Here is a 26,390-nt window from a genome sequence, read left to right as displayed (position 1 = left end):
ATATATATATATATATATATATATATATATATATATGTATATATATATATATATGTATATATATATACACACACACACACACACATAAATACACACATAGACATATATATATATATACACACACATATATTTATAATACATATATATTGCTAGTTTAGGAAGATGAGGAAGTGCTGAAGATGGATATTGGGGAATGTACAACGTGACCACGAATTAATGTACCAAATGCCCGTGATCTGTAACCCAGCACTGTGGGAGGCTGAGATGAGAGAATCACTTGAGGTCAGGAGTTCAAGACCAACCTAGGCAGTGTAGGGAGGCCCCCATCTCCAAGACCAAAACAAACAAAAAAATTCAAAAAAAGAGTGTTTAATTTAAAAATGGTAAATTTTGTGAGGTATATTTCATCGCAATATAAACAGGCATATGTAGCCAGAATAATTTTAAAGAAATAACTGATTTAGTTTTTTTTTTAAAAAAAAATCCCTGCTTCTTCTACAGAAGATAATAGTGAAAAAAAATAGTTTATTAGAAAGAATAGCTTTGCTGGTGTCTGTGCTACCCGGAATTTACTCACTGGGGCATGAATTATTTGCTCTGTGCTCAGGTGGGTAGTTTCTGATTTACCAGCGATTCCGTAAAATTAAGATCATGTTTTCTAAAAATGTCCTTTGTTATTTTTAGTGATGGTTTAACGGTTTAGTAATTAGTATTTGACATGCTAATTTTAACACTTGTATAATCAATTATCTCAAATGCATATGAGATGGAAAAGTGCCATAAATAAAATGACACCAACTGGACAAATTTTATCAAATGTTTGGCCTCCAATGAGCAAGTGAAATTGTCACCAGAAAAGTGAAAGGTCAATAGTATATTGTTGACCAAAAGCAACGTGAAGGCAAGTAATACATTCAGAATTGTCATACTTCCCGTGTCTCCAAGTGCCACACCCTGAGCTTATTTTCAGTCAGAGCCTAAATTATAAATAACTTTCATTTTATAAATAAAAGATGAGACGATTTTAAAAATCGTGAAACTGCCTCTGGGATTGGAGGAGAAAAGTGGAAAACACTGTCTGGGCAGCTTTCTTCCCAGGCCAGCTTTCTGAGGTTGGGGTGGGGAGGACGGGAATATAAAAAGAACGTTGACTTGCAGCCTAATCACAATGGTATTTCGGAGTCTGTACGCAATCATTCCAAACCAAACGGAGAGCAGGGAGAAATGAGATCCAAAGTCTGCGGTGGCCAGGCGCTTGGCTTGGGTGGATCTGGTCGTGATAAGTCAGAGGAAAGGGTCAGCTGAGATCAGCTGGAACTTTTTATCCCAGGAGACAGACATTCCCAGAACCTGCAGGAGCCACAGACAGTTTCAACAGGGGCGGTGTTTGATCTGCCTCTGCCTGCGCTGTGCTCCAGGGGAGGGGTGGAAGGGTTCTTTCTCCATGAGGAAGACCTTGGCTCCCCCAGGTAAACTGAAATCATGATTATAAAGTACCAGGCTCAGCAAATGTGGTCATTCCCCCTACCCAAAATCATTAGACATCAAACTCGGTGGTGATCAATTGTCTTTGGAAGTAACCCAACGGGCTTCCAGAGCATCTCCAAGCCAACAGTACAGATCGAACAGCCATTTCACGTGGGCGGAGAGGGAGTCATTCAGTCTCTGCCTAGTGGCTCATGTGTGCCAGGCCAAGAGCTGAGCTCCTGATCCTGAGCTCCCAGAGGGAGGCAGAAAAGGTGAGGCACCGTTCTTATGCAGTGCCCTGTAGAGGGCAGCTCAGATGCCAGGGGAGCGCTGAGCTGGGGCTGCATACAAGCTCTGCCTTCTCTCAGCTGCGTGATCTGGGGCAAGTTGCTGAACCTCTCTGAGCCTCAGTGTTTTGTCTATAAAGCAGAACTGGTAACGCCCATCTCACAGGGTTTCGGAAAGGATGAGATGAGTTCGTATGTGATAAAGTCACTAACACGGGGCCTGGCCCATAGTAGGAGCTTATTACTTGTTCCTGGGACCCTACCCTGGGGAAGCAGGGTCAGCTGAGACCCGAGTCTCTGCCCAGCAACAGGCCTCCTGAGTGTGAGCCCACCTCGCTGGCCTGGAGGAGAAAGTCCTCCCTTCCTGCCCTTGCCAGCTGGCATCTCTCATGTGCAGCCCCCTTTGAAGGGACTGACAAAGGAGGCAATGGCGGAAGACGCTCAGTTGAGGCCTTAGGAAGGCAGCAACGTGCAGTGGGCTCCAATCCCGCCAGGCCTGTGTTCAAATCCTGCTCAGCCTCATATGCTCTGAGCAAGACGTGTTTTCTCCAGGCCTCCATTTTTTCATCTGTGAAATGGAGCTAACAATTCCCACCTCCTACATTGATATTTAAAGGTATAGACACTTGGAAGGTTCTCAATTATGGGAGTGGTGGGGGGCATGGTGGGGACGGTGGGGATGTGACAATGGCAATGATGTAATGTGGTGATGGTGGCGATGGTGATGATGATAATACAGGAACCATGGTTATTTCTTCCCCGCATTCAGGTACCCCAGGAAGTAGCGCAAGGCTGGTGCAGAGAGAAAGATATTCCTTACTTTGAAGTCAGTGCCAAGAATGGCATCAACGTGGTGCAAGCCTTTGAGATGCTGGCGAGTCGGGCTCTGACGAGGGTGAGTGGCTGTGGTGGCCCCTGGCCCGGGGAGGGTCTCGGGAGCTCGCAGAGCACAACATCTTGGTACGGGCAGGAATGCGGGTGGAAGGGGATTGCTCGCCATCTTAGTTAATTAGTTATGCAATGGGTTCAACAGCACTCCAGTCCTAGAACCAGAGAATGTCGGAAGTAGAAAGCGACCTTAGAGCATGCCATCGGTGGTCTGTCAATCCAGCTAACTCTCCAAATCCCGTGTGGAGTATCTAAAAACTCCGGTGCTGTATCTCTGCCCTGGAGTTAGAACCCTAACTGAGGAAGGGCTTGAGAAGTGATGATCTAGTCCAATCTTCATTGGCAGGAGGTGCCAGGTATTCACCCAAGTGAAATATCAAACCTGCAGGAGTTGCTGACATCTTCCAATTAAAAACATAAATAGGGCCGGGTGCTGTGGCTCACGCCTGTAATCCTAGCACTTTGAAAGGCTGAGACAGGTGGATTGCCTGAGCTCAGGAGTTTGAGACCAGACTGGGCAACATGGTGAAACACCGTCTCTACTAAAACACACAAAAAAATTAGCTGGGCACAGAGGTGGGTGCCTGTAATCCCAGCTACTTGGGAGGTTGAGGCAGGAGAATCGCTTGAACCCAGGAGGCAGAGGTTGCAGTGAGCCAAGAGCACATCATTGCCCTCCAGCCTGGGCAACAGAGCGAGACTCCTTCTCAAAAAAAAAAAAAAAAAGATAAAAAGATAAATAGACGCAGACCCCTTGGTACAAAGGTTTGGCAAGAATGTGTTGAGTGTGAGGCAGGCACCATACAGACCTTGGGACCCTCTGTCTCAAGAGGAAGGCAGATAGGCTCCTAAGAGATTGCAATACTGTGTAGTGTGGTGGGGCAGGACTTGGTGGTGGGCCTAGAGGAGGGGCTCAGGACAGCTCATGCTGCAGGGCAGGGGAGGGAGGAGGGAGGAGGGAGAGGGAAGGAGGAAGGAAGTGGGGAAGATCATGAAAGCCTGCCTGGAAGCGGTGGCATGGTTTTAACGTCAGTCTGAGGTGGAGTTTGGAAGCCCCGGGGTTGGCACGGGGAGGGGCTCAGCTTGTGTCATCATTCTGCCACATCTAATCAAGGTGGGCTTCTTAGGAGAGGGGAGAGGGTCATCGCAGCAATGGTTCTGAATTGAGAAAATGGGCAAATGAGAGTGGGAGTCTGGAGGCTTTCCCTAGGTGGGGGCACCTGCCGCCCTCATGGGATGCTCTCTGAGCTGCTCTGGAGAGAAGCGCTCCAGGCCCCAGCGAGGGGTTGTCCCAGACAGAGAGGGGCAGCAGCGACCTCTAGCGGCTGTCCAGGGAGAAGAGCCCAGCTAGGCATCCTCAGGCCTCAGAGCCCTGATCTTAGGGTGTCGTGTCCCCAACCCCCACTCCTTCGGGCTGTTCTGCTTCCCCTCCAGCCCTCTTCGTCCCGGGAAAGGGAAAGCAGCGAGGCATCCATCTCTTAGTGCTTGGTCGAGAAGTGTGGCTTTATCTCACGGGCGGTGCAGTCAGCTCCCGAAGCTTAGGCATGCCTGCTCTTGCCATCCTCCCGAAGCTTAGGCATGCCTGCTCTTGCCATCCTCCCGAAGCTTAGGCATACCTGCTCTTGCCATCCTCCCGGAGTGCTGAGGAATGCTGTGTGACCTTGGTGGTGACATTTATCAGCAACCCTCCACAAGCACAGTGTGGTGACTGCCACATGCTTGGTCACCAGGAAGCGTCCGTCAGCCCACAGCCCGCGTCTGTGCCTGGTTGTTACCACCTGTCCCATTTGGGAAGGAGTGTCCTCTATTCTTCAAATGATGTCCTTCCTACCGTACTGCGGTTAAATTAGGTCCTTCCGAGTGTGTCACTGTTATGACGTGGTGCTGTTAGTAGACAGTGGCTTGTCTGCTTGTTTTTTTCTAACACTCTTTTTCTTGGCAAAAGAATAAATGGGTACAATCCCATGTCAGTCCCCCATGTTTCTGGGGCGTGCGCCCTGAGCAGAAGTCTGGAAGTCGCAGGTGTGGCATCTGCAGCCAGACTGGCCTGGATTTGAATCCGGTGCTGGTTCTTTCAAGAGGCCCCCTTGGCAAGACATATGACTATTCTGAGTCTCCATTTTCTCTCTATAAAATGAAAACAATGGCCGGGCATGGTGGCTCACGCTTGTAATCCCAGCACTTTGGGAGGCCAAGGCAGGCAGATCAGCTGAGGTCAGGAACTCGAGAACAGAACAGCCTGACCAACATGGAGAAACCCCATCTCAACTAAAAATACAAAATTTGCCTGGCATGGTGGCACGTGCCCGTAGTTCCAGCTACTAGGGAGGCTGAGGCGGGAGAATCGCCTGAACTTGGGAGGCGGAGGTTGCGGTGAGCCGAGATAGCACCATTGCACTCCAGCCTGGGCAACAAGAGCAAAACTCGATCTCAAAAAAAGAAAAAAGAAAATAATTTGAGTCCTTCAACATCCATTGAGTTGTCAGACTAGAGCTGGAGATACAGCCAGCAGTGCCCCTGAGGTCTGTAGAGTAAGACATCCACAAATGACTGTCCCAGACTCAGAGGAGTTCTGTTGGGGGTGTGATTCAGGTGACAAGGTGACTCCCAGGCAGCTGGTGGCTAGAGTGAGTGAGGATGCCTGCTTGGAGAACTGGAGAACTGGCATGCCAGAAAGTTTTGAAGACAATTCACAGTTTGCAGGTAGAGACAGCAGGCCGTCCTGGGTGTAAGCAGGCGGGAAAGAAGGGCACACAGAGGGCCGAGGCCAGAGACCCAGGCATGGAGCTTACAGGGGAAATCTACTGTAGGTCTTCTTTTTTATTTTTTTTGAGATGAAGTGTTGCTCTGTCGCCAGGCTGCAGTGCAGTGGTGCAATATCGGCTCACTGCAACCTCCACCTCCTGGGTTCAAGCCATTCTTCTGCCTCAGCCTCCCGAGTAGCTGAGACCACACACCCAGCTAATTTTTGTATTTTTTAGCAGAGACGGGGTTTCACCGTGTTGGCCAGGATGATCTCGATCTCTTGACCTCGTGATCCACCTGCCTCAGCCTCCCAAAGTGCTGGGATTACAGGGGTGAGCCACCACGCCCGGCCCTACTGTAGATCTTGTTGGCAAGAAGAAGGAACCTGCATGGAGGAATGTCGGGGCACGGGACACAGTGATGAAGCCAGTGAGGCCACGGAGGCCTCGTGAACCCGGATCAGGAGTTCTGACATCATACCACAGGCCCATGCCTCCCAGATGGCACTGCCAGGCCACCCGGGGCACTCAGGAGCTCACACCCAGGACCTTGAAACCCAACAGGGCACGACTTTCTGCAGTGTCTTTGTTACTTAGAAATTTGGAGATGGCCGGGCGCGGTGGCTCACGCCTGTAATCCCAGCACTTTGGGAGGCCGAGGCGGGTGGATCATGAGGTTAAGATATCGAGACCATCCTGGTCAACATGGTGAAACCCCGTCTCTACTAAAAATACAAAAAATTAGCTGGGCATGGTGGCGCGTGCCTGTAATCCCAGCTACTCAGGAGGCTGAGGCAGGAGAATTGCCTGAATCCAGGAGGTGGAGGTTGCAGTGAGCCGAGATCTCACCATTGCACTCCAGCCTGGGTAACAAGAGCGAAACTCTGTCTCAAAAAAAAAAAAAAAGAAATTTGGAGGAGAAACATTTTCACATAAAAACAAACACATTTAACTAGGGCATAGAACATAAAATTCACTTCAATTCTTAAGATGAAACAAGTTTACAAATGTATATTTTGAGGTCAAAGAAAAGTTTTCAAAGGCGTTTCCTATGAGGAATTTCCCTTCCTTTTCAGGGAGACTGTGGGCTCATTTGCTCCAGCCCAGGGCATTTGAGAGGAAGATGAGGGAGGTGCTTCTATAACAAGGAGAGCGCCCCGACTCGGGTGGAGAGAGCTGGGGCTCTAAAGTCGGAGGGTCTGGCCTTGTACCCAGCTCTGCCTCTCACTGTGTGTCCCTGAGCAAGTCATGCAGCCTCCCTGAGTCACCACTTCTCTAGCTCTAAAGTACAAATAATATATTCCCCATGAGGTTATTGTGAGGGTTAAATAAAATATTACTGTAGGCCGGGTGTGGTGGCTCACACCTGTAATCCCAGCACTTTGGGAGGCAAAGGTGGGCGGATCACTTGAGGTTGGGAGTTCAAGACCAGCCTGACCAACATGAAGAAACCCCATCTCTACTAAAAATACAAAATTAGCTGGACATGGTGGCACATGCTTGTAAACCCAGCTACTTGGGAGGCTGAGAGAGGAGAATTGCCTGAACCCAGGAAGTGGAGGTTGCAGTGAACTGAGGTTGTGCCGTTGCATTCCAGCCCAGGCAACAAGAGTGAAACACCGTCTCAAAAATGTGTGCGTGTGTGTGTGTGTGTGTGCGTGCGTGTGTGTGTGTGCGTGCGTGTGCGTGCGTGTGCGTGCGTGTGCGTGCGCGTGTGTGTGTGTGCGTGTGCGCGTGCGTGTGTGCGTGTGTGTGTGCGCGTGCGTGTGTGTGTGCGCGCGTGCGCGTGTGTGTGCGTGTGTGTGTGCGTGTGTGTGTGCGTGTGTGTGTGTGTACTACTGTAGTGCAGAGAGGGCACTGCATGAGTTTTCAGATGGAGCTGCGTAATAGGGTTTTAAGCAGGGGAGCGTCGTGCTGCTGAGAGGATGGGCACCGTGGGTGGTGATGAAGAGGCTACCGCAGTGGCCCAGCTGTGAGAGGATAGAGCTGGCAAGATGGGGGTGGATGAAAGAGACTTTAGAGGTCGAAACATCAGGGGTTGATGATGATCAAATGCAGGGAGAAAGGAGCAGGAGCAGTTTCGGTTGGTGGCCAGGTTTCTAGCTTGGAAAATGAAGGGACAACGGATTAGTTAGGGATTCCATGAGCCACACAAGACGGGGAACAAAGGAGAAAGCAGGGGCTTCAGGCGAGAACGGGGAAATGAAGTCCACGTGAGCACACTGCATTCAAGTTCCTTGAGACACCAGGTGGAAACGTCTGAGTTCTGCAAGTGAGCCTTGTAGCCAAAAGAGCAACGTGTGAGGCACCTGTTGAGGGGGTGCTCAGTTAACATTCTGAAAGGAGAGAAGGTAGGTAGGTTACTTTAGTAACCAATTTGGATACACTCAAGGGTTAGGGTGTTTCATTATTCCAAAATATGACTAAAGATGCCCGGAATATTGAAGAAGAGATACCCAGCAGCTTTCAGAGATATGGGATGGTGAGGTTTTACTCTTAGAAAGTTAGCAATGCTGGCTGGGCATGGTGGTTCACACCTGTAATCCCAGCATTTTGGGATGATATCTGCTGGGGGCAGATGGATTGTTTGGGCCCATGAGTTCGAGACTAGCCTGGGCAACATGTTGAGACCCCATCTCTACTAAAAATATAAAAACTAGCCGGGCGTGGTGGCACATGCGTATATTCCCAACCACTTTGGGAGGCTGAGATGGGAGGATCACCTGAGCCTGGGGAAGTCAGGCCATGGTGAGCAGTGATTGTGCCACTGCATCCAGCCTGGGCCACAGGAGTGAGACCTTGTGAAAGAAAGGAGGAAAGGGTAAGGGAAGGGGAAGGGGAAGAAGGGAAGCGGGGAAGGGGAAGGGGAGGGGAAGCAGAAGGAGAGGGGAAGGGGAGAGAAAGGGGAGGGAAAAGGAAGGGGAGGGAAGGGGAAGGGAAGGGGAGGGCAAGGTCACCAAGGTGGCCAGACTGGGGGGACAGGGACAGACTCCCACAGTTGCACCCCCACTGAAATGCTGCAACCCTACATTACTTGTAGGGTTAGATGCACAAGTTGTCAGGAGGCCTGGGGCCTGGAGATCAGAATGACATGGAAACCTAATTATGGCCTGGAGGTTTTTCAGGAGATCTGAGGAACAAAATGCTGCCACATTATCGAGTGAAAATGGTGTCATGAATGGAAAGAGCTCAGCGGTGACTTGGACCTGGGGAGGGTGCGGATGTTATTAGGGCAACACGGCCATGAAAACCTCAAGTTTTGCCCAGGCAACAAATGAGGACGTTTCTCACACCTACCCCGGACGGTGCTGCCTCTGCTGGTCCCAAGATCCTACCAGGGTGGGGGTGAGAGATGGGGGATCTCCAAGAAACCAACTCTGTGAGGAAGGACTGGACCCCAAGTTCAGCACCACAAGCTCTGTGCCATGGGGTAAATTACTGCTCAGACTGGAGGTGGTAGTGAGTGATGGGTGTAGGGGGATCTTCTCATGTATTTGGGGGACCACCATCATCGGGTGCAGGAGGCCGGGCTGGGCACCACCTCCTGAGCTCCAGGTCATGAGCACTAAGGGTTTGGGGATATTCACCAGCTGGGTGTCTGGCCTGAGCCTGGGAGCTGCAGGGGAGATAAAATCAGAGAGGAGGAGGCAGCACCCCTGTCCCTGGAAGTTGTCCCCAAGAAGGACGCTTGAGATGGACTGCCAGGGACAGTTTTACATGACACCCAGGAGGCTCCACTCCTGCTCAGGTCCACACCAATGTAACACAAACCCCTTACAAATAGAGTGAATATTCGTCACTCACTGTGAGGCCAACAGTATTGAGGAACATGAATGCAATTGAGCTCAGAGACTAGCGGAGGCCAGAGCAGTGTGAAGAGTTAGGATCCCTTGAGAAGAAACCTTTCAGCCTGAGGAACCCATCTGCTTAAAGATAGGCCCCCTCCCTGCCAACCATCGCAACCCCTGAACTGGTGGGGGAAGGCTCTTGGTGACAAGTGGAGCCAGCTGGGAGGGCAGAGACTTGGCAGACTGAGAAGGGGCTTCCTCTGGACCCTTGCTGGGACAAGAGAGGCTGGAGAAGCAAAGGGGCCCAGGAGAAACATGAGTCCACTGTAGGGAGGGCTCTCTGGGCACGGCCAGGACGGAGGGATCCACTGGCTTTTCCATGCACGAGTAGGGGAGGCTGGGAGGTGAACAGGATGGGGAGAAGGTTGGGGGGTACTGGGATACTTGCGGGAAGAGGTCTCCAGGAGAAATGAGGAGTGGCCTCCACCTCTCTGCCTGAGCCCAAATGACACCTCAGCTGTCCCCTCTGCAGAATGGAAAGTTACAGGAGACCTGGGCTACTAATCAGACACTGACCTGCTCTGGGCTCCTGGGAAGAGGCTGGAGGGGAGACACAGGGAAGAAGGAGGCTGGGGTACACAAGTGGCTTCCCCATCCGGGCCTCAGTTTCCCAGAAGTACAATGGGAAGGAAACCAGCGCCTGGGCTCTGAGGGCCATTAAGAGATGAAGGGCGGGTGGTGCTCTCTGCATCTCAGGACATGAATGCTGGCCTCTCTTTCCTTCCCCAGTACCAGAGCATTTTAGAGAATCACCTCACAGAATCCATCAAGCTTTCACCAGGCCCATCACGGAGCAGATGCTGCTGATCTCCGGACGCCTGCTCTGGGTGCCCAGAAACAGAGCCCGCCCCGGGCCTGGTCACCCCAGGGTTCAGGACAGATGACCATCCCCCTCCAGCCCCACTGCCTGCCCAAGCACAGCGCAGGGGACCCAGGCTCCGGAGCAGAGCCCTTGACCCCGGTGCTGGGCCCAGAGTCAGAGGGCAGCCCCTGCCTCAGGCTGAGGACAGTGAGAGCATCTGGATGAAGCTCAGTATGTCACAGCCAAACCCAGGAGCTCCAGCTTTCCCGCTGCCCGTCCTCCCAGTACGCACTCCCGCTCCAGAACGCACAGCTCCGCGACGGACCGGCCGCTGACTGGTCTGGTTACCTCCTATGGACAGACCTTCCTCTCCCCCTCCCACCTCACACCCCGTCCACTGCCAGCAGAGCTTTGGACGGCGGCACAGCTCAGCCTCCCTCCACCAGCAGGCTAAGGAGTAAATGGCTGGTCTCAGCTCCTCGAAGGAGCTCACGTGCCTGAGATCCCCTCTCCTCCCTCCAAGGTAGAGGACTGATGGAGCACGGGAGAAACCACGAGGGACCCTGGCTCATTCCTCCTTGCTGGGTGCTCAGGCAACTCACATAATCCTCTGAGTCTCCATGTGTTCATCTGTCCTGTGGGGGTGCTATGTGCCTTCCCTGCATCACAGGGTGATTTTGAGGACCAGAAGCTGTGTTTAAATCTAGTTGCTGTTGTCAATATGTATTTATTACTTCCACAAGAATTGCTGCATATCTACTATGTACAATCCACTGAGGTCCAGTGACGACCAAAACAGACAGGGACCCTGCTCTCCTGGAGCCGACATCTGGTGAGGGAGAGAGGAAATGGACACAGACTCTAGACAGATATTTCCAAATAGCAGGTAAGTGCTAAGAATGAAGGGAAACAGGGTAATGGCATGGAGTGACAGAGGCTGGGATGAGTTGCTATTTTAGACAAAGTGGTCCAGGAGGGCTTCCCTGAGGAGGTGGCATTTGGTCGGAGGGCTAGATCATGAGAAGGCAGCTGCCACCTGAGAGCTGGAGAAAGAACATTCCAGGGAGAGGGAGCGTCAAGGTCTAAGGCCCTGAGGCAAGAACAAACTTGCCATTTTCCAGGAACAGTGAAAGGACTTCCGTTGACCTAAGACAAAGCTGCTGTCCCAGAGACAAAGCAAAGGGGGGCACCTAGCTCCCTTGGGCGGCTCCTTGATGCTCTGCAGTCTGACCACCAGAAGGCAGCAGTGCTCCTTTTTGTCCCGGCTGAGCAGCCTGGAGCCTCATGAACACTTGCCAGCTGTGTTTTTGTCCTTCGGATGCTCAAAGCTTGTTCACGGGCTTGGGGCATGTTCAGCTCTTTGGGATTTGTGAGACAAAGAATTCCAATTCCTGAAGCCTAGTAAGAAATGAGCAAAGATTTCCACATACGTGACTCAGGCAAGAAATGCTGAAACGAGGTGCAAAGGAGCTCATGAAGTCTCCATCCCTGCGGATTTTAAGGCTGTAATCTTTTTCTTCTGGCTTCAGGGAGCACAGACAGGGCCCATCCTGGAGAGGGTGGACAAGATGTCCTCTCGGGTCTTCAATGGCCAAGTCCATGCCCACCACAGAATCTTTCTGTCTACCCAGAAGTATCCTTCCCTGAGTTCCAAGCAGAGCTGGGGGTGTTTGCCTGTGACTGTCATGTGACTTGGAAGATACACCTAGGGGTCAGGGGGAGACCCACAACTGGATTTGGGAGCCAATTCTCCCCCCGCCTGGCTCTGGAGTGTGAACTGGCTCATTCTGGACACCAGCATGGAGCCAGCTCGGGAACAGGGGGCGGGGCGCGGGCGGCCAAAGCACAGCTCTATCTGTGTCCTTCAAGATCCTGGGGACAAATGATGCGCCCCATGGGAATGGCACTTTGCACATCACATGGGCTGTCCTGGGAGTCAGGCAGAGTGTGGATTGTCACGTGCGGTGTGTTTGCCGCAGCCTGTGCACTGCAGTGACACGTGGAGCATTTCTAAAGGTGCACAAAGCTTTTTTGTGCTACTTAGATTTTATATATTTAAAAATCTGCATGAAAAAGATGCAGACAACTAAAAGTGAACTGGGACTGGCTACATAGTTTACAGGGCCCAGCGCAAAGTGGAAACGCTGTTCAGACGTTCTTAAGAGTTTCCAGACAGCAGCAACAGAGCCTTCTGTCAAGGATGGGCCCCTCTGAGGGCAGGTCACTCATTTATGAAATCAGTCCTTAGCAAACAATGAGTTTAGACACTCTGCAGCTAGAATGGAAAAGATTCTGAGTCTGCAAGAGCCAGAGCCATGCTGAGATCCAGTGCGAGGCCCAAACCACACATTTTTCACCTTCTTCAGAGTCAGGAACCAGGACGGAATGTTCCAAATGCACGGTGGGGATTGCAGACACTGAGAACCCATAGTATCCATTCTGTCACAACTAGGGGACACCTTGGCCGATCCCCAAGGCAAAGGGAACAGAGTCAATCATCAGGGCCACATAGAGGCCCTCCCTGTACACCACCCCCACCCTCCTCCCACACTGCTCCTCAGTCTGGGACTGGCCCTCAGTGCCACCCCAGCAGGTGCAGGGATTGGCAGAGGGAGGCAGCATCTGGGGGCTGTGACTTCAGGCAGGGACAAGTGGTACCCATTGGACCCTGGATGGGGGTGTACAGGTAGCACTTCTGGGGCCCTTCGTTACCATCCCTGTAAAGAAGAGGGCCAGGATGCATAAGACCACCCTGTGGCCAGCACAGCCCCACTGCAAAGCACAGCTCCAGGTAGCCACTGAATAGCAGAGGGAATCCAGGCCAGGGCTCTGGGTGGCACACGCCCTTGGGGCTTGGGAAAAAACAAAACCAAATCTTATCACCAGATAAACCCAGGCTGGGCCAGTGTGGGTGCCAAACCTCCCATGGGGATTTGGGGAAATGCCGACTGTTCCTGCCACTTGCTCCCACTCAACAAAGGTCCCCAACCCTCACTGCGCCTTTGGTGGCCTGCCCTGTCCACCAGCCACAGCCAATGCCTCAAGCAGATCCCTGCAAGGTCAAGCACCAGGCAGCACCCACAGTGTGGGAGTCCTGGGATCTCACAGTCCAGTGGGGGGGTCGCAGAACAGCCACACGGGCAGTGACACCAGACTGACTGAGAGGTGCATGGCAGGCCTAGTGTGACGGTGGGCTGTGCGCACTCCTGGAGGCTCCCTAAGGTGCAGTGAGGACTGGCCAGGCTAGGCAGGAAGTTGAGCTCCTGCGGAGGGCAATGGCCTGTACCAAGGTTGTGTACATGTCTGGGGGTGGTATGTGGGGTGTGTATGTGTGTGTGGTGTGGTGTGTACGTAGTATGTGTGTGCCTTTGATGTGTGTGTGGTGTGTGTATGGTGTGTGGTGTGTGTGATATGTGTGTTCTGTTTGTATAGTATGCTGTGTGTTTGTGGTGTGTGGTGTGTGTGATGTGTGTTTGTATGTGGTGTGGTATGGATGGGGTCTGTGCATGAGTGTGTGCGTGGATGGGTATACGTGGGTGTGCTGTGTGTGTCTGTATGTGTGGTGTGTGCGGTGTGATGTGTGTGTGGTGTGTGGTGTGGAGGTATGTGCATGTGTGGTGTGCTGTGTGTATGTACATGGTGTGTACGTGTAAGGTTTATGGTGTGTATGTGCATGTGTGCTGTATATAGTGTGACATGTGTATGTATGTGGTGTGGTGTGTGTGCATGTGTGTAGTATGTGGTGTGTGCATGTATAGTGTGTGTGTAGTGTGTGGTGTGTGGTGTCGGGTGTGTGTGTATGTGTGGTATGTGTGTGTGGTGTGTGGCATGGTATGTGGTGTGTACAGGTGTGTGTGTGTGGTGTGTGATGTAATGTGCGTGCATGTATTTGCATTGTGTGTGGTGTAATACGTGTGTATATGGTATGTGGTGTGTGTGTACATGTGTGCACGTGTGTGGACATGTGTGTGGTATATTGTGTGTATGTGTGGTGTGGTGTGGGTGTGTTGTAAGTGTGTGGTATATGTGGTGTAATGTGTGTGTGTGGTGTGTGGTGTGTTATGTGTTGTGTGCATGTGTGGTGTGTTGGGGGCTTGCGGGGTGTGTGGTATGTGTGGTATAGTGTGTGTATGTGGTGTGGTGTGCAGTGTGGTGTGTGGTGTGTCATGTGGGGTGTGTTGTGTGTGATGTGTGTGTGGTGTGGGAGTGTGTGTGTGCACGTGTGGTGTGTGTATGTGTGGTGTGCATGGTGTGTGTATATGATGTGTGATGTACATGATGTCTGTGTTGTGTGTGAATGGTATGTTGTATGTGGTATGTGGTGTTTGTATATGGTGTGGTGTAGGTGGGTTTGTATGTGAGTGTGTGGGTGGGTGGGTGTGCAATGTGTGTTTGCATGTGTGGTGTGTGGTGTAGTGTGTGGTGTGACTGCGTATGTGCATGGGGTGTGTATGCAGTGTGTATGTATGTGCATGTGCAGTGTGATGTGCATATGGATGTGGAGTGCATGTGTCTGATGTGTGGTGTGTATGTATGTGTGCATGTGTGGTATAGTGTGACATGTATGTATGTGATGTGGTAGACGTGCATGTGTGTAATATGTGGTGTGTGTGGTGTGCATGACATGTGTGGTGTAATGTGTGTGTGGTGTGTCGGTGTGTGTGTGGTATAATGTGTGTGTGGTATGTGTGGTGTAGTGTGTGTGTGTATGTAGTGTGTGGTGTGGGGTGTGTATGTGCCTGCATGTGTGTGGTATATGGTGTGTGCATGTGTATTGTGTGTGGTGTAATATGTGTATGTAATGTGTGTATGTGTGTATATGTGTGCACACCTGTGTGGTATGTGTTGTGTGCATGTGTGGTGTGTTTGGTGTTTGGGGGTGTGTGGTATTTGTGGTGTAATGTGTGTGTGTGGTATAGGGTGTGGTATATGGTGTATGCACGTGTGTTGGGTGTGTGTGGGTGATATGCAGTGTGAGGGGTGTGTTTGTGGTGTGTGTGTAGTGTGGTATGTGGTGTATACATGTGTGGTGTGTGTGTAGTGTGTGTATGTATGTGGTGTGTGGTGTCAGGGGTGTGTGTGTGGTGTGTGGTATGGTATGTGGTGTGTGCATGTGTAGTGTGTGCGTGGCATAGTGTGTGTGTGTGGTCTGTGGGGGATGTGTGTATACATGGTGTGATATGTATGTGGTGTGTGGTGTGGCATGTCGTGTGTGCATGTGGTCTGTGTTGTGTGTGTAGTGTAGTGTGTATGTGGTGTGCAGTGTAAGGGGTGTGTGCGCATGGTGTGGTGTGATGTGTGTGTGTGGTTTGTGGTATGGTATGTGATGTATGCGTGTGTGTGTGTGGTGTGCAATGTGGTATGTGTTGTGTGTTGTGTGTGGTATAGCGTGTGATGTAGTGTGTATATGTGGTGTGTGGTGTGAGGGGTGTATTTGTGGTGTGTGATATGTGGTGTGGTATGTACGTGTGTGTGGTGTGCAATGTGGTATGTGATGTGTGTATGTGGTGTGTGGTGTGTGTGTGGCATAGTATGTGTGTATGTGGTGTGTGGTGGGAGGGGTGTGTGTATGCATGGTATGGTGTGTATACTTGGTGTGGTGTGTGGTGTGGTATGTGGTGTGTACATGTGGTGTGGTGTGTGATGTGATGTGTGTGTGGTGTGTGGTATGAGGGCTGTGTGTGTATGCATGGTGTAATGTGTGTGTGGTGTGCAGTATGGTATGTGTTGTATGCATGTGGTGTGTGTGTGTGTGTGTGTGTGTGTGTGTGTGTGTGTGACGGGAAGGAGAGTGGGCTGAGAAGGCAGGAAGGCAGAGTCCCTGCTGGAGTATGGACACCATAACTCAGCGTGAGGTGGGGGTAACACGAGAGCAGATGCAGAGATGGGTCTCGGCGTGTGGCACAGCACCACTGCCCTGAGCCTTACTTGTATCAGAGAGTCCCAGAGCAGCCCGAGGCGGGGTCATTTGCCTCCGTTTAGATGAGAGGACTGAGGTTTCCTCTCCCTCCCGCTCAAATCCAACCAATTCCTGCCAACACCACCCTCATTATCTCTCACTCCATCCTCTTCCTCCAAGTAGCTTTCTTTGACACCCAGACCAGGTTAGGGGCCCCGCCATGTACCCGCACTACCCCCCCCCCAATCACAGTGGCAGAGCATCAACTCTGCTAGGACAGAAGTGCCGCGGGGCAGGGATTTTCACGGGTTTTATTTTCCCTTATCTCCCCTCTGCCCAGAGCAATACTTGACAAGCAGTTGGCCCTTCCTGTTTTTGGAATGAGTAGCACCTGCAATGTGTCATCATAACTGTTTGTCCATTTGCTCTTAGGCTGTAGTCTCCTTGAAGGCAGGACCTGTTCTGAGTCATCATTTTGACACCAGCACCCAGCAAAGAGATTGGTGCATGGTAGGTAAGAAATATTAGTGGAATACAGAATATTAACACAGCTATTAAAAAAATAAAATATAAAAATTAGCCAGGCGTGGTGTCAGGCACCTGTAATCCCAGCTACCCAGGAGGCTGAGGCAGGAGAATCACTTGAACCTGGGAGGCAGAGGTTGCAGTGAGCTGAGATCATGCTACTGCATTTCAGCCGGGGCAACAGAGCGAGATTCTGTATCCAAAAATAAAAAAGGATAATGAAATGTTTCTGATTATGGTATGGACTAGACATCCAAGATACCTCTTTATGAGAAAAAGCAATGGCAGACTCATGTGTATAGTGTGCTATCTTTTCTATAATAGGAGACTTGAATAAGACTGTATATTCATATTTGCCTGTACATTAAAAAACTTGGCCAGGCACCGTGGCTCATGCCTATAATCCCGGCGTTTTGGGAGGCCGAGGCCGGTGGATCACTTGAGCCCAAGAGTTTGAGACCAGCTTGAGCAACATGTCAAAACCTCATATCTACAAAAAACAAAACGGATCAAAAAATAAAAAAGTAGCCAGGCCTGGTGGTGCACACCTGTAGCCCCAGCTACTCAGGAGGTTGAAGCCAGAGGATGACTTGAGCCCAGGAGTTCCAAGCTGCAGTGACGCGTGATTGCACCGCTGCATTCCAGCCTGGGCAACAGAGTGAGATGCTGTCAGAAATCACACACACACACACACACACAAAACGACCCTATCCTAGAAGGATATATAATAAAAGTGATGACCTTCAATAGGAGGGAGTAGGCTATTGGGGGTGAGTTGTGGGAGCAAGACTTTTCCTCATAGAGTTTTATACGTTGAACTGCCAGCTCTTTGAGTGTATTACCCAATCAAAAGTGTGAAGGAAGGAAGGAAGGACATAAATATTAGTAGAAGGCAAGGAGGAGAGGACGAGCAAGCAGGGAGAGGGCTGGACCCCACCACATGGCCTTGAATCCAAGGCTGACAAATTTAGATTCTGCTGCAAGAGAAGGACACGCATTAAAAATCCCACAAGTGGCCGGGCATGGTGCTCACGCCTGTAATCCAAGCATTTTGGAGACCAAGGTGGGCGGATTACCTGAGGTCGTGAGTTCAAGACCAGCCTGACCAACATGGTGAAGCACCGTCTCATTAAAAAAATAATGATAATAAAAAATAAAAATCCCACAAGCTCACGTGCTCTTGCAAAGATGCCAAGTCTTGCAGGTGGGTGAGGTGGCCACGATTGTTCTTGGTTCTGCTGTGTCAGTGAGGAGCCAGTTTTCTCCTAGGACATTGGTCGATAACTGCAAGTGTTTCTAACCTCAGAGGCTCGGCTCTAAGGAATAAGAATATCTAAGGAGATAAACTGTGCACTGCTCCATGAATTACCATATAAATAACTATCCTTAGGGTAGATTGTTCTCAAAGTTAATCTCAAGGTTTGCTAGGTAGTCAATACTTTGGAGCCCCCTTTCCTAAGCTCAACAGTGGCCCCTCAGAAGACCCTCCTCCAGCTTACAAGCTGCAAGGAAAATGGTACGACTACTTTGGAGCTGTGTTGAGTAAAAATACCCCACAAACAAGCCCTCCAGCCTGCGGGTCACCCCTGCATCTACGTAACCCTGTCAGGTGCATCAGAAGACATCATGAAGAATTCTCTTTGCAGCATTGTTTGTAATAGCAAAACAAAACAGAAAACCACAACTGAAAGTGACCCAGACGTCCTTCTACAGGAAACTGGAGACATAAAATGTGGTACAGTGTATCCAGACAATGGAATTTCACAGCAGTGGAAATGAATACACTGAAGCCACAATCAACTGGGCGAATCTCAGAAGCCTGTGGAAGATGCAAAGCAAGCAGCGGAAGACATCGCAAAACACTTACATCAAGTTCAAAACCAAACAAAATGGAAGCACTGTCTTCGCACATGTTTATCAGAAACACGTGGTTAAAACAACCAAAAACATAGCAAGCGAAGGATGAATCTGGGATTGAGAGAGTGGTCACCGTGGAGTGGGGGTGGCGGGGAGATGCCGGTGCAGTAGGGGTGAGGAACACACCGTGACAGGCCTTGTTGGAAACGGTTTATTCCTTGATCACTGGCAGTCACTTTATTATCGTACCTTCTGTCTTCATTGTGTGTTAACACATATTCTTTCCATGACTCAAATATTCCAGCGTAAAGATCGAACGCATAGCCTGAGCCATGGGGTCAGGCAGGCCTAGGTGTGAATACTGACTTTTCATAGCCGAGTGACGTTGGGCATGTCACTTAGCCTCTGAGTCTCTCTCATCTCACCAGGCTGGTCATGCTTCCCTTGAAACACTCTACTGACTTATGAAATGTGCCTGGCACATGGTAGATACTCAATGCATTTTTTTTTTTGAGACAGAGTTTCGCTCTTGTTGCCCAGGCTGGAATGCAATGGTACTATTTCTGCTCACCCCCAAAACCTCCGCCTCCCGGGTTCAAGTGATTCTCCTGCCTCAGCCTCCCGCGTAGATGGGATTACAGGCATGTGCCACCACGCCCGGCTAATTTTGTATTTTTGGTAGAGACAGGGTTTTCCCATGTTGGTCAGGCTGAACTTGAACTCCCAACCACAGGTGATCCGCCTACCTCAGCCTCCCAAAGTGCTGGGATTACAGGCATGAGCCACCGCACTCAGCTACATATTTTAGAATCTATTTGTGAATTCAGGCATTGGACAGTGGGATTCCCCATTGTAGGCTAAGGACACGATAAACGAGAGCTGAATGAATGAATGAGTGAGCAAAAGAAAGAATTCAAAAATTCTTTTTCTACCTCCACATCTCCTCTGAATGCCCTCTGGAACTCAAATCATCTGTTTACATTGGGGTCACTTAAAATAAAATTTAAAATCCAATTTTTATACCTACTTAAAGTCTCTAGAAGCAGGTAGCAGACAAGCTTAGCCCCACAAAGATTCTGCCTCCACCCTCCAAACTGGACAAAAGATCCCTTCAGGAGGAACTCGCTGTGTCTTCCCTGCCCCCACAGCACCTGGCATGTTCTGGGCCCACCAGCTGCTCCTCATGAAGGCAGCTGCTCATTGGAAGGAGAGCCCATCAGTTGGAGGTATCTCTCCAGACATTCACAGGCTTGGGTCGGTCCCTCTTGAATCTGTAGGAGTTTTCCTTGACCTTAAAGTCTCTCAGCAACTTTGGTCATATTTAGGACGGCCCATGATTAGAGGAAATTAAATGGATTCTTCTTTTAGGCCTTCTGAGAATCTCTGCTAGGCTCTGATTTTTTCCCCCTTTGGCTTCTTTGTTTTCCTTCAGGCTAGATCCGGGGGAGGAAATTACCTGCGGAATCATGGATAGAGAAGTATATTGGAAGTCAGACAATAAAGCCTCTGTTTGACCTTGAGCCAGACCCATCATTTCCAGCTTCATTCAGCTTTCTCCTCTGTAAAATGGCAGTAGGAATGATTTATTGCTTACTTCACAAGGATGCTGAAAAGATAAAATAAAACCATGAATATATTGGTGATTTTAAAACTATAAAGTTTTTTATAACCTGGTACAAAGGAAGAATACTGGATTTAGAGTCAAAATATCTAGTGTTGTTTTTTTATAAGTGTTGAGGCATATTATGTGCCAGGCATGTTCTGAGAACTTTATGAATGTTAATTCATGGTAGTTGTCACAATAATCTTGTGCACTAGGTGTTATATTATCATTCTCATTAGGCAGATGAGGAAAGTGGGGCACAGAGAAGTTAAGTAACTTGTCCAAGTTGCACAGCTAGTATGCAGCAAAGCTGAGATCCAAACCCAAACAGCCGGCTCCAGAAACTGGTTTCCTTAACTAGCTTTTCTCCCTCCTGCTTGAGTAGTTTAAGCCTAGCTCTGCCACTCACGAATTCTTCTGTCCTTCATTCATTCATTCCACATACACTTACGGAGTTCTTACTACGTGCCAGTTCTAGGGGCTGGGCTTGGAGCAGTGAATAAAACAGGCTGTCGCGGAGCTTGCATTCCAGCAGCCACACAAAGTGTCCAGAGGAGTCAATGCTGTGAAAGATGGATGAAGCGGAGCGAGCGGCTAGAGTGTGACCTTGGGCCCATGGTGTCTTCTCTTTGAAACTCTGCTCTCCTATTATACAGTGTAGATACTGAGGCCTGCCCTGCCTCCTTTAAAGCTTTAGGGAGCAATCAAACGAACTACAGAGGTGTATAGTACCTGCACCGTCAAACACTATTCCCGTGAAGAGGTTGCACATTCATTGCTCTTGCCTCTTTGTTCCTATGGCGCTTTGTTCATGCCTCTAAGCTACAGTCAACCTTGTTTCGTATTTGGCCACGCAGGTCTCTGTGTCATCTAATAAACTGAATCTTTGAGGGCAGGACCAGATCCTGGTACAGGGCAAGTGTGAAACAAAGGAATCATTATTAATATTAATAATCACAATTTAACGAGCCCCTATTAGTGCCAGATACTACCAGACACTTAGCTACAATGCTGAAATTAACCTTCAGTGTAGAAGTTATTATCATCCTAGTCCCAGGGGAGACATGGAGGCTCAGAGGGCGGAGAAATCTGCCCATGGCTGTTCAGCAGTGAGTGACAAAACCACAATCAGTACTGGCTCCAAAATCCATCATCTGTCACCAACCCCCTACTCATCCACACTTGTCCAGTCAACGAATCTGACTTGAGCACCTGCGATGCTCTTGGTGCTTTGCCAGGTACTGGAGACACAGAGATGGAGAAAGCAAGTGAGGTATCTGTCCGTGCTAAAAACAGAACAAACAAGCTACCATGTAAATAAGATGGGCATGGGTCCGACCCACAGGGAGGGCTTACCCAGGCTGGGAGGTGGAGGAAGGCCTGTCTGAGGAAGGGACATCAGAGCTGAGCCCTGAGCAGCAGCGACAAGGAGCTGGTAGACCCGGGAGGAAGGGCTGAGGTGTGAATGAGCTGGGAAAGTTCTCCGAGCAGGAGGCAGCCTGTGTGCCTGGAGAGTCCCAAGAAAGGGAGACGGAGGTAAGAGGCACAGTGACGGGAAGGTGCATCCACACCAGACGGGCCCCTGGACAGGCGTGGGGCAGCCACCAAAGCTTTCCAGGTAGTACAGTGATGTCATCTGAGGTCTAATTTAGAACGATTATGAATTGCTGAAATACCATTCGAGTCTGCTAATAATATTAAAACAATGTTTTCCATAAAGCTTGTTTAGGAGACTAGAAGAGAAGAGTGAAAAAGAAGCAGCCAGAGAAGGTGGAAGTAGGCTGGGAGCAGAGAAAGGTATTCAGCCAGCAAATGACTCTTACAGGGGCTTCCCTTCAGCTTATCAGCGGAATCCAGCCTCCTTTACCTCATACACTATCATAATTGACTGTAAATGGAAATCACTAAATAGATTTTCAGAGATAGACTTCTATCTATCTCTCAGAGATAGACTCTGAAAATAGACTTCTGCTATGAGAAGGATCAGATTTCTTCTCCCTTCTCTTCCCACGCCAAGGAAAGAGAAGGCCCATAAGCTGGAAGAAGAGGGGCCCTTCATGACCACTTGGGGCAGGGTGTCTGTTGAGAGGCTCAGAGGATGCTTCTTTTTTTTTGAGACGGAGTTTCGCTCTTGTTACCCAGGCTGGAGTGCAATGGCGCGATCTCGGCTCACCGCAACCTCCACCTCCTGGGTTCAAGCAATTCTCCTGACTCAGCCTCCTGAGTAGCTGGGATTACAGGCACGCACCACCGTGCCCAGCTAATTTTTTGTATTTTTAGTAGAGATGGGGTTTCACCATGTTGACCAGGATGGTCTCAATCTCTTGACCTCGTGATCCACCCGCCTTGGCCTCCCAAAGTGCTGAGATTACAGGCGTGAGCCACTGAGCCCGACCAGGATGCTTCTTAAGACAGTGTCTTGTCCTCAGGAGCAAGGCCTTTGATTTCCAGATGCAGGTCGGTCTTTGCCAAAATGTGGCCTGGGAGTCAGGCTTTCTGGGTGGCTTTGGCTGCCCTGTGAGAAACGGACAGATAAACCAGCCTCATCCGTGCTCCACTCCCACACATCTGTGAGAGGAAATCAGAGCCCACAGGGTGGGCTTCAGGATCCTCCCAGACCTCAGGATCCTTGAGGCATCCTGGGTGGAATGGTGGAGGAGGGAGGTGGCACTGCTGGGACCAGGCAGAGACCTCAGGTGTCTACACTCGGATGTCTACACTGCCCGTCTTCTCTTCCCCACCCCCTGCACCATGCTGCTACCCAGTCCTCTTCTCCCTCCTGTAGAGGAGGCAGATCTGTGTCTCAGGAAGCTGACAAGAAGCAAAAGAAAGGAAACTCGAAGAAAGAAGAACTTTTAGGAAACAAAAAGATTGAATTAAAAGATGCCTGAAAAACTGAATAATTCTACCCATGCAAATTACATTAAATTATGTAAATGTATGTAAATCAGTCCCGTTTCTCCCTCTTCTTTCCAACCCCATCATTTTGCACCCCTGGAGGTGTCTGGAAGTGAGGGGACCCTGAAAGAGCTCCTTGTGTTAACAAAACTTAAAGAGTCGAGTTTTCCAACCTCCCCCACTCCTGGGATTGCGGATTCCCTTGGGCTCTGCTTCACTCCACTCTGACCACAGGAAAACCTTTCCCGACAGCCCCCCACCCCTCATGAACCCCTTGTGCTGGGGACTGGACAGGACATGTATGTAGCATATTTAGAGATGATGGGGCAGATTTGGAGGAGGGAGGAGCCGAAAATAGACTTCATGCAAATACAATATCTCTATGCTAATGATATGCAAATATAACCAGTTTCCCTCTCCTGGGCCGCCCCCCCCAGCCAAGAAATGACTTGTCTGTGTGCAGTGGACCAAAAAGAGGCCAGGAGAGAAAGCCAGAGGGAGGGAGAGGGGAGAGAGGCCTGAGAGCCCTGGCTGACCCCTACCCCATCCCCTCCCCAGACCCAAGTGACCCGCAGTGAAGGAACAGCTGACAAGGCAGTCCAGGCCTGGAGAGAGCGATGGTCCAGGCACTGGGCTTGGGGCGTATGGGGGTATGGGGAGCATCGCCTGTCCTCCAAGCTTTCGGGACAGGTGCTGTCCCCCTTCACCCGCTCTGCAGTGGGGAGTGCCTCTCACCACTTCCCTCCACCTGTATAGAGATTGTCCCCCTGGCGCTATTATCTCCTGCAGTTGCTCGTAAATGACAACACCCTCAGCGGCTGGCCCGCCCAGCACTTGAACCCCTTCTGGCTAGGCTGCTTGCTGGAGGATTAGCTCCTCTTTGGAGAACCCACAATAGCCCTCCACATCCTTTGTGCTTCTGTTTGCAGCAAATATTGAAGCTCTCTCCTGAAACCCATTATAGGCCGCTGGGACAAAGGCTTTCCACCGGTCTCCAGGACAGAGGATACCAAGATGTTCCTCGCTACTGTACCTGCCGCCTCACCTGCCGCTTCTTCTCTGGTTACCCCCGGAAGGAGATGATACACATTCAAATGACGCATCTCTGTGCCAAGGCAGTGGGCAGAGCAGATGCCATGGTGCCCACACCAGGGTTTGCCCCTTGGAGGGGATGCACTCATTGCTCACTGGGAGGGCGGGGGTCACAAGTAGTTGGGAGATAAAGGGCGAGGGAGCCTGGGCTGGAGCTGAGCAGGCTGGAGCAGGTGTGCTGAGCTGTCCTGCCATCAGGGCTTCACAAAAGCTGTTTGCTCTGCCCCAAACATCCCTCCCTCCCACTCCCTGCCTAATTTTCAGGGACCAGTTATATTCATCTTTCAGGTCTCAGCCTAGACTTCACCTCATCACCTCCTCCAGGAAGCCATCCTTGCCTCCCAAACTCAGGTGTCCCTCCTCAGCACTCACATCTGGTATTTTAACAGCCTGCTCACTTTCTGCTTTCCTCATCCTGGCCTTTGAGCTCTCAAGGCATTTCTGTGCCAAAAACATCACACACAACTCGTCAACATGGCAGATAAATATTACTGAATAAATGAATGACTGAATGAATTCAGCAGGTTTGGGCTGTGCCTCATCCTAGAGTCCTCAGAATTCTGACTCAGGGGGTGTTGGGTTATGAAGGGCCCTGGGAGAAGGGCCGAGAATCTTTCATGGCCTTCCATGTGGACACCTCAGTTTGGTGACGGACAGGCTGGGCTGAAAGTTCGCCAACCATGTGGCTCCCGGTGAGTCTCTGAACCAGCCCAGGCCTCAGTCCCCTCATCTAGCAAATGGGAAGAACAGCATTGGAAAGATGGAGCGTGAGAATGTACTAAAAACAGCGAATGGGGGAGCTGAGGTTCGTGTGCATGGTTGCGTGGAGGGGATGTTACGGACCTCAGCTTGGGGCGAGAGAAGAAAGAGGCGTTTTCCAGCAGACGTGTTGCTGCAGCAGACAACCAGTGGCCACTCTGTAGCAGGCTAGGGGTGGGAGAGGACATGGGGTCCTGTTTCCAGGCCTGAGGGAGGAGGAGGTATCTCTGGGGCTGGGATCTTCCAGCGGCAACCCTGAGCCTGAGAGCCACTGGCCACTCTCCCTGCCTGCCCTTCCTCTCTCCTGGTAACTGCAAGGACTAAGACAGGCCGGGAGTCAACTCCAACCCACTGCTGGCCAAGTTACTCATTTCCCTTACCTCAGTTTCCTCTTCTGTAAAGTAGAAATAACAACAGCGCTACTGCATTGGGATGCTAAGATTAAATGAGATCAACTACATAAACTACTCCCAGCCGCTCCCAGCACATAACACATGCTCAGTAAACACAGTCTGTCGTTCCTACCTGCCCCTTGGTTCTGGGAACCGCAGAAATCACCCTCCCATTTTACAGAGGGAGAATCCAGAGAGGTTCTGGAACTTACCAGAGGTCCCCAGTGACTCAGGAATGGGAGCCAGACACAGACCTGGGTGCCTGGGCTTCTACTCCCATCTCCCTTTAGTTTGGGGCTTGAACCATTCTCCCGTTGCTCCATAGGTACAAATCCAGGCCACCCTCAGAGGCAGCAACAGAGGCTTCTCCTGCGCTCCTCTTACCCCCTTGGAAATGCTGGGCTATAGAAACCCCCAAAAAATAAATAGCAGGACGGCTGATAACAGAGACAGACGGCAAAGCAGAAACAATTCCCTGACCCTTCTGGGTTCCAGGAGAGGAACCTGAACTGAGCTGAGGACTCCAGTGATGAAAAGAGGCATCTGAGAGCCAGACATCCAGCTGGGAAAAGCATGGCCGAGGCGGCTCCAGCAGCCACAGGTGGAGGAGGGCTCCTCGCAGGCCTGGCAAGCCGGGCAGAGGCACCCGCTCTGAAATGGAGCTTTCCCCAGCCAGGCATCAGAGCTCAGGTGGCAGCCTGGGCTGCTCAGCATGGCTCTCTCACAGGGCTTTTAGTCACATAGGAGGCTGCTGTGGAAAGGAGGTGACATGCTTGAGAGCTGGCAGCAGTCAGTCTTCTAGATATGTCCCTGCATAAAGTGAGGGGCAGTTGGCATGGGATGGGGGCACTCACAGGAAGGGGAGTGACTGCACACAAGGGCATCCAGCCTGCCAGGTACCACCTCCCACTCCTGCCCGGGATCCCTGGCACAGCCTCACTTCACCTCCCAATTCCCCTTGGGAATCCAAGCCATGCCAGGCTGTTTGGGCAAGAACTACACCCGTGCGTGCCATCCAGGTATCTGACCGTAGACAGGGACAAGGAGAAGGCTTTCCAGACAGACAGGATATTCTCCCTGACCTTCGATTCATAAGGAGGAATCCTGTGTCCCTTGTTCATGGCTCTCTTCCCTGTACTGAGCAAGTGTCAGGCATACAACAGACAATAAAACACCTTTGAGGAGCAACGGAATGAACTGTCCTCAAAAAACGCCTGCTGGAAGCGTCCACAGCTCCCTCCTGGACATGTGTCAGTATCTCACAGGTCCCTTCGTCTCCTCTCCCCTGAGTACTTTCAGCTGTCATTTGCTCTCCAGTTGCTTGGTCAA

At 50.6% G+C, this 26,390-nt stretch overlaps 1 protein-coding gene across 2 annotated transcripts in view; it reads left to right on the top strand.

Annotated features, from left to right (window-relative positions):
• RAB7B (RAB7B, member RAS oncogene family) overlaps window positions 1-21,541 on the top strand; it is a 34,956-nt gene extending 13,415 nt beyond the window's left edge. The window contains exons 5-6 of one of the 2 annotated variants that reach the window (XM_035281283.3): window positions 2,524-2,649; window positions 19,750-21,541. In XM_035281283.3, coding sequence (XP_035137174.1) covers window positions 2,524-2,649; window positions 19,750-19,791 — 168 coding nt within the window. In that variant the 3' untranslated portion in view covers window positions 19,792-21,541. Of the gene's footprint in view, window positions 1-2,523; window positions 2,650-9,963; window positions 12,061-19,749 lie in introns of those variants that run through there. The other variant, XM_054248276.2, reaches the window with a different exon arrangement.
• Window positions 21,542-26,390: the final 4,849 nt, after the last annotated feature.

Source organism: Callithrix jacchus, chromosome 19, assembly GCF_049354715.1.
Source record: "Callithrix jacchus isolate 240 chromosome 19, calJac240_pri, whole genome shotgun sequence".
Lineage (NCBI taxonomy): Eukaryota > Metazoa > Chordata > Mammalia > Primates > Cebidae > Callithrix > Callithrix jacchus.
Note: the sequence above shows the minus strand (reverse complement) of the source record. Positions and strands in the feature narration are given on the sequence as shown.